The sequence below is a fragment of the Phoenix dactylifera genome, chromosome 18 (genome assembly GCF_009389715.1).
Source record: "Phoenix dactylifera cultivar Barhee BC4 chromosome 18, palm_55x_up_171113_PBpolish2nd_filt_p, whole genome shotgun sequence".
In the NCBI taxonomy this organism is placed as follows: domain Eukaryota; kingdom Viridiplantae; phylum Streptophyta; class Magnoliopsida; order Arecales; family Arecaceae; genus Phoenix; species Phoenix dactylifera.
The window spans coordinates 1,558,628-1,569,591 of record NC_052409.1 but is presented as its reverse complement, the minus strand read 5'-3'; the positions used below and the strand labels follow the sequence as shown (position 1 = coordinate 1,569,591).

Below are 10,964 nucleotides of genomic sequence, written 5' to 3'. Positions count from 1 at the left end.
ATCTATATGTGGTAGACTTCAACAATGCTGGAAGAGAGTCTCTTCTAAATATCCGGGAACTATTTGGCTGGGTCGATATTTCTTGCTTGAGCAAAGCAAAACTTTTTCGAGTACTGACAACTGAAAAGCTTTTGCATGAAGCTCTGTGAACCATCTTCGCTCTCTCGTGGTGCAGAAAAATATCCTTCCTTCGTAATTCTTCAAAAGAAATCATCTCTTTCGTGCTCCTGCTTTATCATCTGAACTCAAAGCTTTCATTGGCATTTGATATCTTCCGAGGGATATTATGATCTTTGCATTTTTTGTCACGCATCATTCGAAAGAATTTTTTTAGAAAAGCATTAAGGCCGTTTCTTCTACTTTGCGTTTCATTTTTTTTTTTTTTTTGAATTGTTCTGAGTGTACTCATGTCCGTCTAGTATGAATCGCTGGTGTATAAAAAGAAAAAATATTATGGTCTTCAGCTTCCTCTGAGATTATGTCCTTCTCTTCCTTATCAAGAACGTCTGTATAGAATCTTGATGTTGGTGACACAAAGGGTTGAAAGAAAGCTCAAGAGAGAGAGCCAGATAAGAAGTCTTTTTTGTTTTTTCCCTTTAACTCAAGGCTTAAACGCTCACCCATCCATTCAAGTTAGAGAAGACGAAGGTAAATGCTCCATGCCAAGGTGGGCTGTAATTCATGCATCGAAGTAGAATAAAATGAAATGTATATACAGTAATAAAAAAAATCCAACAAACATCATGTGTGTATTTAAAATTTACAGGCCTTCAAGACTGATATTTTCAAGTCAAATTAACTGAGCTCTAAAGTCAGATCATTCATTGGGAATGATGCAAAGGTCAGTCCAGTCCAACCAACTACATAATGTATCAGAACGGCCATATGTCAACTTGTCAAGTCGTTCAACAGGGCTGTCTTCATTCTTTTATATATAATGTAGCATAAAACAAATCCAATAACCATTAGGAAAAAAAAATATTTCTAACGCCTTGATGACTATGAGTCCGTTCAAACTTAGCGTGCTATTTCATAAGGTTTCTTCCAAGTTGATACAGGAAGAAGACAATCCCACCCATCCTTTTAAAGAACAGACAAACTTCAGACCCATTTGGCAATCAAAGCACCACTAACTTGTTTTAAAATCCTGACTCTTTGACCCATCAGACTATATCCTTCTCAACTTGGTACTCTCAACCCAAAGCCAACCGAAAACCACGCAGCTACGCCTTTATTCTATTTAGAAATCTGAGTGAAAAAGTTAACTTCAATGAATGCGGCCTAGAGGGCAGTCCTAGAAAAAGTGCGGACTTTGTTGTTAAGGGCCCGAACTCTAAAATAGTCAATACTGGGACTGTCAGGTGTTTGACATCTCGTTCAATCTATTTATTAGATTAATTAAAATTTTAATTTTTAAATTTGATTTATTTATTAAATAGATAATTCAATTTAATTTATAAAATTTATTTATTAAACCGATCAAATTAGGTTAATTGGGTTAAATAGATTTTTAACGAATTAACCAGTTTTAATCAGATTAACAGATTAAGTGGATATGGTTAAACATATCAGACAAAAATTAAGCACTCTATTATTACACGGGCTAAAAACGAGTTAAAGGGATCAAAAATTTAAATTTGAACCTAACTCATTTAATAAACAGATACAAACAAATTAATTTGTTTATAACCGAATCATTTGTGTCAATCCAAACCTTTTTAAAATGGATTGTTTGTGAAATGTGAAATGGATTGATGGGTTAAGTCAAAAATTGCTGCTCGCTCTTAAAATAAATGCAGCATAATAGAGCTGGATGTTTAGTCCCCCGTCTTCCACCTGAAGGCATTCCTGACCACAGAGCTTCCTGGAATCACGGATGAGAGAAGCCTTCCTCTTCTACTTCTATCACCGACTTAACACCCATAATTAATGTACCCAACTAATCCAACACAAATGGAAGGTAATTACTACTTTTCAAACAGTGAACCAACTCAAATCCCCACTAGGATTTATATAATCCCCACTTGAAATCTCATGCGGACTCTTGAAATCTAATTGCAGAATTAGATGATCGTGTATGTTGAAGATTATTATGCCCTGTTGGAGAGATAAGTAGGGACATTTTTAGGACGGGTGACATGATTGCACTCCCAAAGTATCTTCACTTGTTATATCTTGGCAAGTTTCTATTTATTTTATGTCTCTCTTTCCGTCTCTAATGGAAAGTAGTAGCTTTTGTGCTGGCTGGCCAAGGTTCAAAGCAATAGAATTAAACATATTTAAATAGACCTTAATAGTTGTTTTATGATTATATCATCCGGCATCATGTAAGTTTGTTTTCAAACGAGGACATAATCTGTGCATTTTCTACTCTTCACCAATTTTCTTTTGAAGAAAAGAACCTAGGAATCTTTCAAAGCTTTGGTCAGGGGCTATCTGATGAACCCTTAACCCAAGCCACTTGCTAATTCATGGATAAAAAATGAGGCTTTTTTATTCTGTACATAGGTTTCCTAGCTAGCAAGAGAGGCCTGTTCACAAAAATGTTACTTCTCATCAAAGCAGCATCACATCTTAGTCCTAACTAGATTCTAGATTTAGTACGATCTTTCAAACAATGGATGGCAGTGACTATCAAATTACGGAGGAAGAGCTCGACCGCTAGTGCTAACCGCTCCCCTTTATTTTTATTAATAAGATATGGTGGTTGAGAACGTATCAATGTTCATGGATGATAAATTATAATATAATTGCCAAAATTTGAGGAATTGGTCAGTTGTTAATCTAGTAGGCTAAGTCAAAGCTTCGTAGGGCCACTGTATGTTTCACCGATCTGAGTAGAAATACAGATATATGGTAAAATAATCCAAATGCAACAAGGGGCACATGCACTTGCATGAAAAAGCGAATGAAGGAACGGAGCTTTACTTTCACCGGCGTGGCCCAGGTTTGAAAAGTACGGACGTCGATTAAATATTGGGAACCGTATGCCCCCCTAAACATGCTCGATGGGAACGCTATCTGTTCCGATTGGCACTGAGATGGTGCTGGGGTGACGTACTCACATGTGGGGTGACCTACGGGTTGGAGAGGTTATGAGCAAAATTTCTACCTGCGTCGAACATTTTTGGTGGAAGGGGCTCAGTGAGGGTTGCTACGCGGATGAGGTTTCATCTCCTCCTTCTTTATTTGACAAAAAAAAAAAAAAGGAGGAGAGGTGAAAAGTAGGTTAGTATATTTAAGTTATCATTGGTGATTAATATCGAGGAAGATCTAGGAGAAACAATATCTTGCATGTAGGATTTCAAATTAAGAATAAAAGGAAAAATGTTGTGCCAACATACTACCCTACATATTCTTGGTAGGTAGGGTTCTGTTTATCGATACCAACATAACAATTTAATTTTAGCATTTGAGCAGCAATGCTTCGTAAATTTCGAGCAAGACCTACTGGTATCAATAGAAAAGAGAGAGCAATGCTTCTGTTTGATTATTGGATGTTTCTGACCTCGTTGGAGAACTCTACTGGTACCATTAGCAAGGAGAGAGAGCCCTTTCATTGAACTGGTGTTGAATGGCTAGCACCTGTCGCGTCTGCATTGTATCAACCAGAATGAATGCTGAAGTACCAGCAAAATCTAGATTGCATTGGCAATAATGCAATTGATTTCCTGTTTTAGCGGCTCTAAATGTTCGACGTCATGGATGAAATGAAGTTCCCTTCTCAAGCAAATTATTGTGCCCTCAACATCCACAGAAATGGGTCATGAGACGCGAGTACATGAATGATGGACCTGTGAGACGTGAAGCTCGTAATTTGCAGAAATTGGACCGTCACATTAGCATTTCTGTTTATAAGGAGGTCCACCATCTAGGTTCCAAGCACTTTAAATTATTACAAATGGTATTAAAGAGGACTTGAGCCATAATCTTTGTGGACTAGAAGACACTCCAATACAGATTCATTGGGGCTGACCACGGACCGATCGTGATTTTTGTAATTAAATTTGAATAAATTTAAACTCTTAGCCTAATGAAAATGTTAGAATTTCAATGAATACATTCCGACTAGCCATTTTGGATGAGGTCTTGAGTTATTACATATTATTTAAGATTATTGCGTCAAAAGCATTCCAACAATCATAATGCAATAGAATGGGTTATAAGGCTAAATATTCTTAGCTTTTGCAAATACGGCTAATAGTGGACTAAACACGCATTCCGTAATAATTTAATTACACGAGGAATTTAATTCTGCGCGAACGAAACATAAAAAAATAAACAAAAAATCAAAAACACAAAGGAGGCAAAAAGGCAGCGGTAAGCGTAGCACTTGGATCTTGGCTCACCTCCCCTGTCCGGTCCGAAGTTCATATCCCGGCAGGGTTGGATGGGCCCGGCGCGCCGGCCTCCGGCAAGCGCGTGAGCCGCTGGAGCTGAAGCATCCTGGCGTAGCAGCCCTCCGGGTGGTGGTTGAGCAGGTGGGAATGGGACCCCTGCTCCACCACCTTCCCCTCGTCGATCACGGCGATTACGTGCGCATTCCTCACAGTGGCCAGGCGGTGCGCCACAACGATGGTCGTCCGCCCCGCCGCCGCCCCCGCCCTGTCCAGCGCCTCCTGCACGCTTCTCTCCACTTCTGCGTCCAGCGCGCTCGTCGCCTCGTCCAGCAGCAGCACCTGCGCCTTCTTTAACAGAGCTCGGGCGATCGCTATCCTCTGCCGCTGGCCGCCGGAGAGCTGCATGCCCCGCTCCCCGACCCAGGTCCGGTACCCGTCCGGCAACGCCGCTATGAATTTGTGCGCATTCGCCTGCGTCGCTACCTCCACCACCTCTGCTTCCGTCGCCGCCTCCCGTCCGTACGCGATGTTCTCGAAAATCGTGGCTGCAAACAAGCATGGCTCCTGCGGCACCACCGCCATCGCCCGCCTCAGGGACTTGAGATTATATTTCCGGATGTCCTTCGCATCTATCAACACCCGCCCCGAATTCGGCTCGTACAAGCGCAGAATTAACGAGATGACCGAGCTTTTGCCGCAGCCACTGGGCCCGACGAGGGCGAGCGTCTTGCCGGCGCGGGCGCGGAGGGTCAGGTCACGAAAAACCGGCACGTCTGGACGGGTTGGGTAGGCGAAGTCGACGTGCTTGAGCTCGACGTCGCCGCGTAGGCGGTCGAAGACCGGGGCGGCGTCCAGATCGTCGGGCTCCACCTCCGTCTTGCGGTCGAGCACTTCGAAGACAGAGCGCATGGCGCGGCCGCCTTTGATGAAGTCGGGGGCGAGGGTGAGGGTCTCGGCGGCGCCATTGGCGGAGACCATGAGGACCATGAAGACGCGGATGGTCTTGGAGAAGTCGGAGATGCCGTGCTTCACGAGCCAGGCGGCATACCATAGGCCGAGGGCGTAGGAGGCGTAGAGGAGGAACTGGGCTGCGCCGAAGCCGCTTCCGGCGATCTGGCCCTTCCAGAAGCAGCGGCGGAGGGGGCTCTGGAGGTTGGCGGCGAAAAGCCGGGCGATCTTGGCCTCCGAGTTGAACGCCGCCACGGTCCGGACATTGGCCACGGCCTCGCCGGCGATCTGCGTCGCCTTGGCATGCGCCTTCTCCAGGTCCCCGGAGAAGCCCTTCAAGAACATTTTCTGCGACCACAAGATGTTCGATTAAGTTTCAAAAAAAAAAAGAGAGCGAGGCCAATTCGCAAACACTTTTAGCCATCTGCATGTTGACGACTTGAATGCAGTACCTGCAAAACGGTGGCGGCAACGACGACAGGGAACACCGCAACGAGGACGAGGGCAAGGCGCCACTGGAGGACAAACCCAGCAGTGCAGGCGACAAGCATGAGCGCCGAATTCTGCACGATGACCGATATCCGGTCTCCGATTGCAGACCTAACATTGTGAGCATCCAAGGAGAGCCTTGCAGCAATCCTGGCGCTTGCATTCTCTTCCTGGTCGAACCATGCAATCTCATTTCGAAGTACCGCAAAGAGCATCTTCTCTCGGACTCGCTTAGTTAAATTCTCCCCAACAACATCCCAGAAGAGATGCTGCAGGGTGTTGAAGAGCAGCGCGGCAGAGGAAACCCCGATCAGGAGGTAGCAGTACTTGGCAATCTCCCGTCTCATGTAGCGGTGGTCCTGGGCATAGTAGATACTGAGGACGGCACTGAGGACGTAGGCGAAGAGGGCACTGATGGAACCGCACACCATCGACCCGATGGAGCCAATGAGGGCGTAGGTCCATTCAGGTGAGTTCATCTTCGCGAGGCGCCAGAAGGAGCTGGCCTGGTCACGGAATGCGAGCTTCTCCATCCTGTGATTGGGGTCGATTGAGAAGCTGAAGTCGGATGTTGAGAAGTCGGAGAGACGGCGGGAGTATGGTGATCGGCCGTATGATGAGTTCCTTGTGATAATTGGGGAGCTCACCGAGTTCCGAGCACTGGAAGGCCTGACATTGAATCAAACAGCGGAGTCACTAGACTCGGTAAAGCTAAGCTGTGCAGCAGGATAACATGGGAGTTTCCGATTACCTCGCGCTACTCTTCCTGGCGTTGGCGATTGCGGCCTCGTGGGCCTGCTCCTGCATGCGAATCAGCTTTGCGTAGAGTCCATTGTCACCCTTGGCCATAAGCTCATCATGAGTGCCAATCTCGGAGACACTCCCCTGCTGGAGGACCGCGACCACGTCGGCCTTGCGGATTGTTGACAGGCGGTGGGCAATGACGAGCGTGGTGCGGCCAATCATGAACCGGTCGAGCGCCTCCTGGACAAGCTTCTCCGACTCCGAGTCAAGGGCACTCGTAGCCTCGTCCAAGAGGAGGATCGCCGGATTCTTCAGCATGGCTCTCGCAATAGCGATCCTCTGCTTCTGGCCGCCGGAGAGCTGCAGCCCCCTCTCCCCTACCTGTGCCACACATCAAGACGGGTTCAAACATGCGGATGACTCACGCCTGAACTGATGGCTAAGGAGTTGACTGGAAACCATCATGGCGAATACTGCCCCCCACCCACAAAAAAAAAAAAAAAAAAAAAAAAAAAAAAGAGAGGAAAGACAACGACTGCTGCTATCCCTATGATTCCAATTGAAAGCCGGTGTAATTAGTTAAATCATGGGACTAATCAAGGACAAAATGAGGCTTTAATTCCAACAAATATTTCTTGTGAGGGCAGGCGGAGCGATTTTCAAACCACCCACCCGGAGGCTCTTACTGTCAGCTTGGATTTAGAAAAGGACCTCAGAAAGGAATCTTTCCATGTTACTTCATTTTGGACCGTGGAGGGGCCAGTTTTGTCTGTGATTGGGACGCTGGAGGGTCACGGTGTATGACCTCCTCCACATAGAAGGACAGAGCTGAAGTCATATTGCATGGAGAGGGGCTAACAACAGTCAGACGCGAAGAGAACAAACATGAAATGTCGACAGGTTTTTCCGTATGTTAGATAAAAGGTGGATGGATGCAGACCTGGGAATCATAGCCATCTGGTAGCTTGATGATGAAGGAATGGGCATTGGCAACCCTAGCAGCCTCTTCTATCTCCACTTGGCTAGCATCTTCCCGGCCCAAAAGAAGATTCTCTTTGATGCTGGTTGCAAAGAGAGTGGGCTCCTGGCTCACCAGCCCTATCTGTTGTCTTAGCCACCTTAGCTTCAGGGTCTTTATGTCATGCCCATCAAGCAACACTTGTCCTTCAGAAGAAAAGCAGGGAGAATTAATAGGATGTATCAGCATAATCTCTATAGTATCTAGAACCGCAGGAAAAGAACAAAAGCTTATATCAAAATCCCACCGACAGCAGCACTTTACATGATCAAGATTTATGAAAAAGGGAAGAAAAAAAAATTCAGACTTTGTGACTGGTTTTTGTCTCTGTTGATCTGTGCACATACATCATAAATAGATAGACCCGGAGCCTTATCATTAATTACTCTTCGTTCTGTTGTGTTAGAAGTTAATAATTGGAGCCTTATTAGTCACTAGTTAAAGATGGATCCGTTTAGAAAAGAAAAGGGAGGAAATTAAAGCTATCACCAGATGTCTGTCTCGGTTGAGAACATCGGGCGCAAATGGAAGTAAGGATGTTGCTATCGTGGCTACCTGAAGCGGGATCGTAGAATCTCTCGATGAGGGAGACCACAGTGCTCTTACCAGAGCCACTGCTCCCCCACCAATGCAAGGGTCTTCCCCGCCGCAACACTCAGCGAGAAATCGCGGAGTATCAGGACCTCCGGCCTCGAAGGGTAAGCAAACTCGACATTCTTGAACTCCACATGCCCCGTGACGGCATTCAGCTCTGTCCCCGCCTCGCTGTTCCGTTCGATGCTTGGCTTGTGATCGATGGTCCGGTGTATCTTCGCCGCTGCCACTCTAGCCTTGGCGAATGCCGTCATGCTCGGAGCCGACTGCCCGAGAGCCCTGCCGACCAATCCAATAATCCAAATTGAGCGCAATACCAACTCGACGAAATCAAGCAAATAACTTGGGAGCAGGCTATATCCTTACAATCCTCCTATCATGACGGAGAACATGGTGGCGATGGCAAGTCCGCCATTGGTGTGCTGGTGGCGGACGAGGTATCCGCCGTACCACAGGAGGAGAGCATAGCAGCAGAAGACGGTGAAGTAGGTGGCTCCCAGTCCCATACCCTTTGCGAGGCCAATCCGGTAGCCGATCCTTTGAGCCAGCTTCAGAGCCGAGGAGTAGGCCTGGAGAACCCTAGACTCGCCCACGAAGGATTGCACCGTCCTGATTTGAGCCAATGCCTGGAGCCAATAAACTAATAAACTAAGCAAGCCACATGGTGCCAAAGGAGTGGAAGGACTTTAAGCAAATGGATTGAAATCTCGCCTGCTCGGCTATGCTGCTGGCCTGGGACAGGGCATTTTTGGCTCTTGGAGGAGAGCTTGGCCAGTGTGGCGGTGTGAATGCCTCCGATGACCGCGATGAGGGGGGCGACGGCGAGCGTGACGAGGGCCAGCTGCCACACGGCGGTGAAACCCACCACGAAGCCGGAGACGAAGGTGGCCATGTAATGGATAAAATTCCCCAGCTGCTCGAACACCATAGCCAGCATTAGAAACCCCAAACCATCGGAGAGATCGGGTAATGTAATGGAAAAGGAGCCCCACCTTCTCGCTGATGGCGTCCTGAACGATGACCGCGTCGGCGTTGATGGCGTAGACGACGTCGGAGGTGCGGACCTCGGTGTCGAAGTAGCGGACGTCCTGGTTCAGCGCCGCCTCCAGATACTCGATCCTCATCTTGGTCGTCTGCCGCTCCCCGGTCCACATCCAGCAAGATATCTCTGTTGCATTCCGATAACCAGCTCTCAAATTCTAACGATATTCGCGAAATCAAAAAAACAAAAAAGAGAGAAATCGGGAAGAACTCACCAGCCCAAGAAGACGCCCAAATCGCCGCCCCGACGACCAAGAAGTAGAAAGCATACTGCAAAATTCCCAATAACAAAATCATTCCGGCTCAAATAACCCAAATCTCTTCTATTGGGAATAAATTGGTGAAGGGGTCGAGCACCTTGACGACTTGGCGGACCATGGCGTCGGGGTCGTCGGCGTTGGAGCCGAAGGAGTCGACAAGATCCGCAAAAGAAGCGAAGAAAGACAGGAAGAGCGCAACCATGGACGATAGCTCCAGCAGTCCCGATAGCCATCAAAATGTAATCAAGACCATCGGCAAAGCGGAGGAGCTCCCCGAAGCCCACCGACGGTGCCGGCGGAGAGGGCTTCTCGACCTCCCCACCACCGGCCGCCGTCTCCGGCGACTCCCCTTCCTGCTTGCCGTTAGATACCTCCATTTCTAAACTATGAGTAACGACAGAATTACTAGTAGGAGGAGGAACAAAGGATGAATCTTTATGTTCGGGCTCCGCCGCCGGTAGGAAGACCTCCTCCTCCTTTGTCGACGAATTCGATGGCCGGCGAGTCTTCTTTAGGAGAGTGTGGTGGGAAGCTTGCATCTCCGGGTGATTCCATTCCTCCCACGCGCCCCCTATTTATTATCTCAGAAGACTCCTCTGAAGCCTGAGACATATCGCAGCAAGCACCATGAGAGCTCGCTCCCTCCCCTCTCTCCCTCTCTTCACTTTCTCTCTCTCTTTCTTGCTCCTTTTCCTGCCCTTTTTTAACCCCTTGCATATGATCGCCATTTTTCCATATTTGATTTAAATTTTATTTTTATATTTTAACTGAAGGGAGAGAGACTGGGAAAGGAAGGGCAAGGCGTTTGATTTTTTTTTTTTTTTTTTTTAACAGAGCTCTTGTGAAGGCTGGAACGGGAGAAAACTGGCAGGCTGGCTGTCCGACAGCAAGGCGTGTGAAAACTGAAAGGTCAGAACTCAGAAGGGGTGTTTTTTGACCAAACTTACAGGTTTTGGATGAGCCCAAAAAATTGACTGCGTACTAAGATCTAGATCCGACAATTACTATCTAATTTACTATTTATGTAGTTTTAAATTTTCAAATTATTTTAGTTTTAAATAATATTATTGTTACTATACTATTCCACAAAGAATATGACAATAATATGTTTGGCATTCAATCATACTTGGCTAATATCTTCCTAGAGTAATTTAGTCCAATTATAAAAAAAAAAAGTTATTTTGTAATGCTAAGTCACTTTCCAACCAAGCAACATTCAAACAAAACCTCTGGAATTATAGATTTGAACAAAATAAAATTAGGCTTATTCCGTTTAGTCCTAGGACTAACAGGAGTAAAGAAGGTTAGAAATAAATTATTCTACTTGTGCTATTTTGCTTCCAAAACATAGTCTTATACTTTATAACTTGTTCAAAATAAAGGCATTATAACTGCTAAAAAATATAACAGTCATTATTTTTTCTTATTTTCATTTTTTTTATTTATAGTGAACCATTATAACATAACAGTTATCATTATTTTCACTTGTAGTTTTTAATAAAATATTTTTTTCTGAAGTTCAAATTTTCC

General features: G+C 45.9%; 1 protein-coding gene across 1 annotated transcript; it reads right to left on the bottom strand.

The window, feature by feature from the left end:
• Nucleotides 1–4,156: 4,156 nt before the first annotated feature.
• Nucleotides 4,157–10,117, bottom strand: LOC103706998 (ABC transporter B family member 1-like). The gene is given in 13 exon segments (XM_008791316.4): nt 4,157–5,636; nt 5,741–6,446; nt 6,529–6,902; nt 7,462–7,685; nt 8,095–8,161; nt 8,163–8,412; nt 8,500–8,759; nt 8,845–8,877; nt 8,879–9,046; nt 9,126–9,301; nt 9,390–9,444; nt 9,532–9,603; nt 9,605–10,117. Coding segments are annotated over 13 exon segments (4,020 nt in total). The 5' UTR covers nt 9,974–10,117; the 3' UTR covers nt 4,157–4,370.
• Nucleotides 10,118–10,964: the final 847 nt, after the last annotated feature.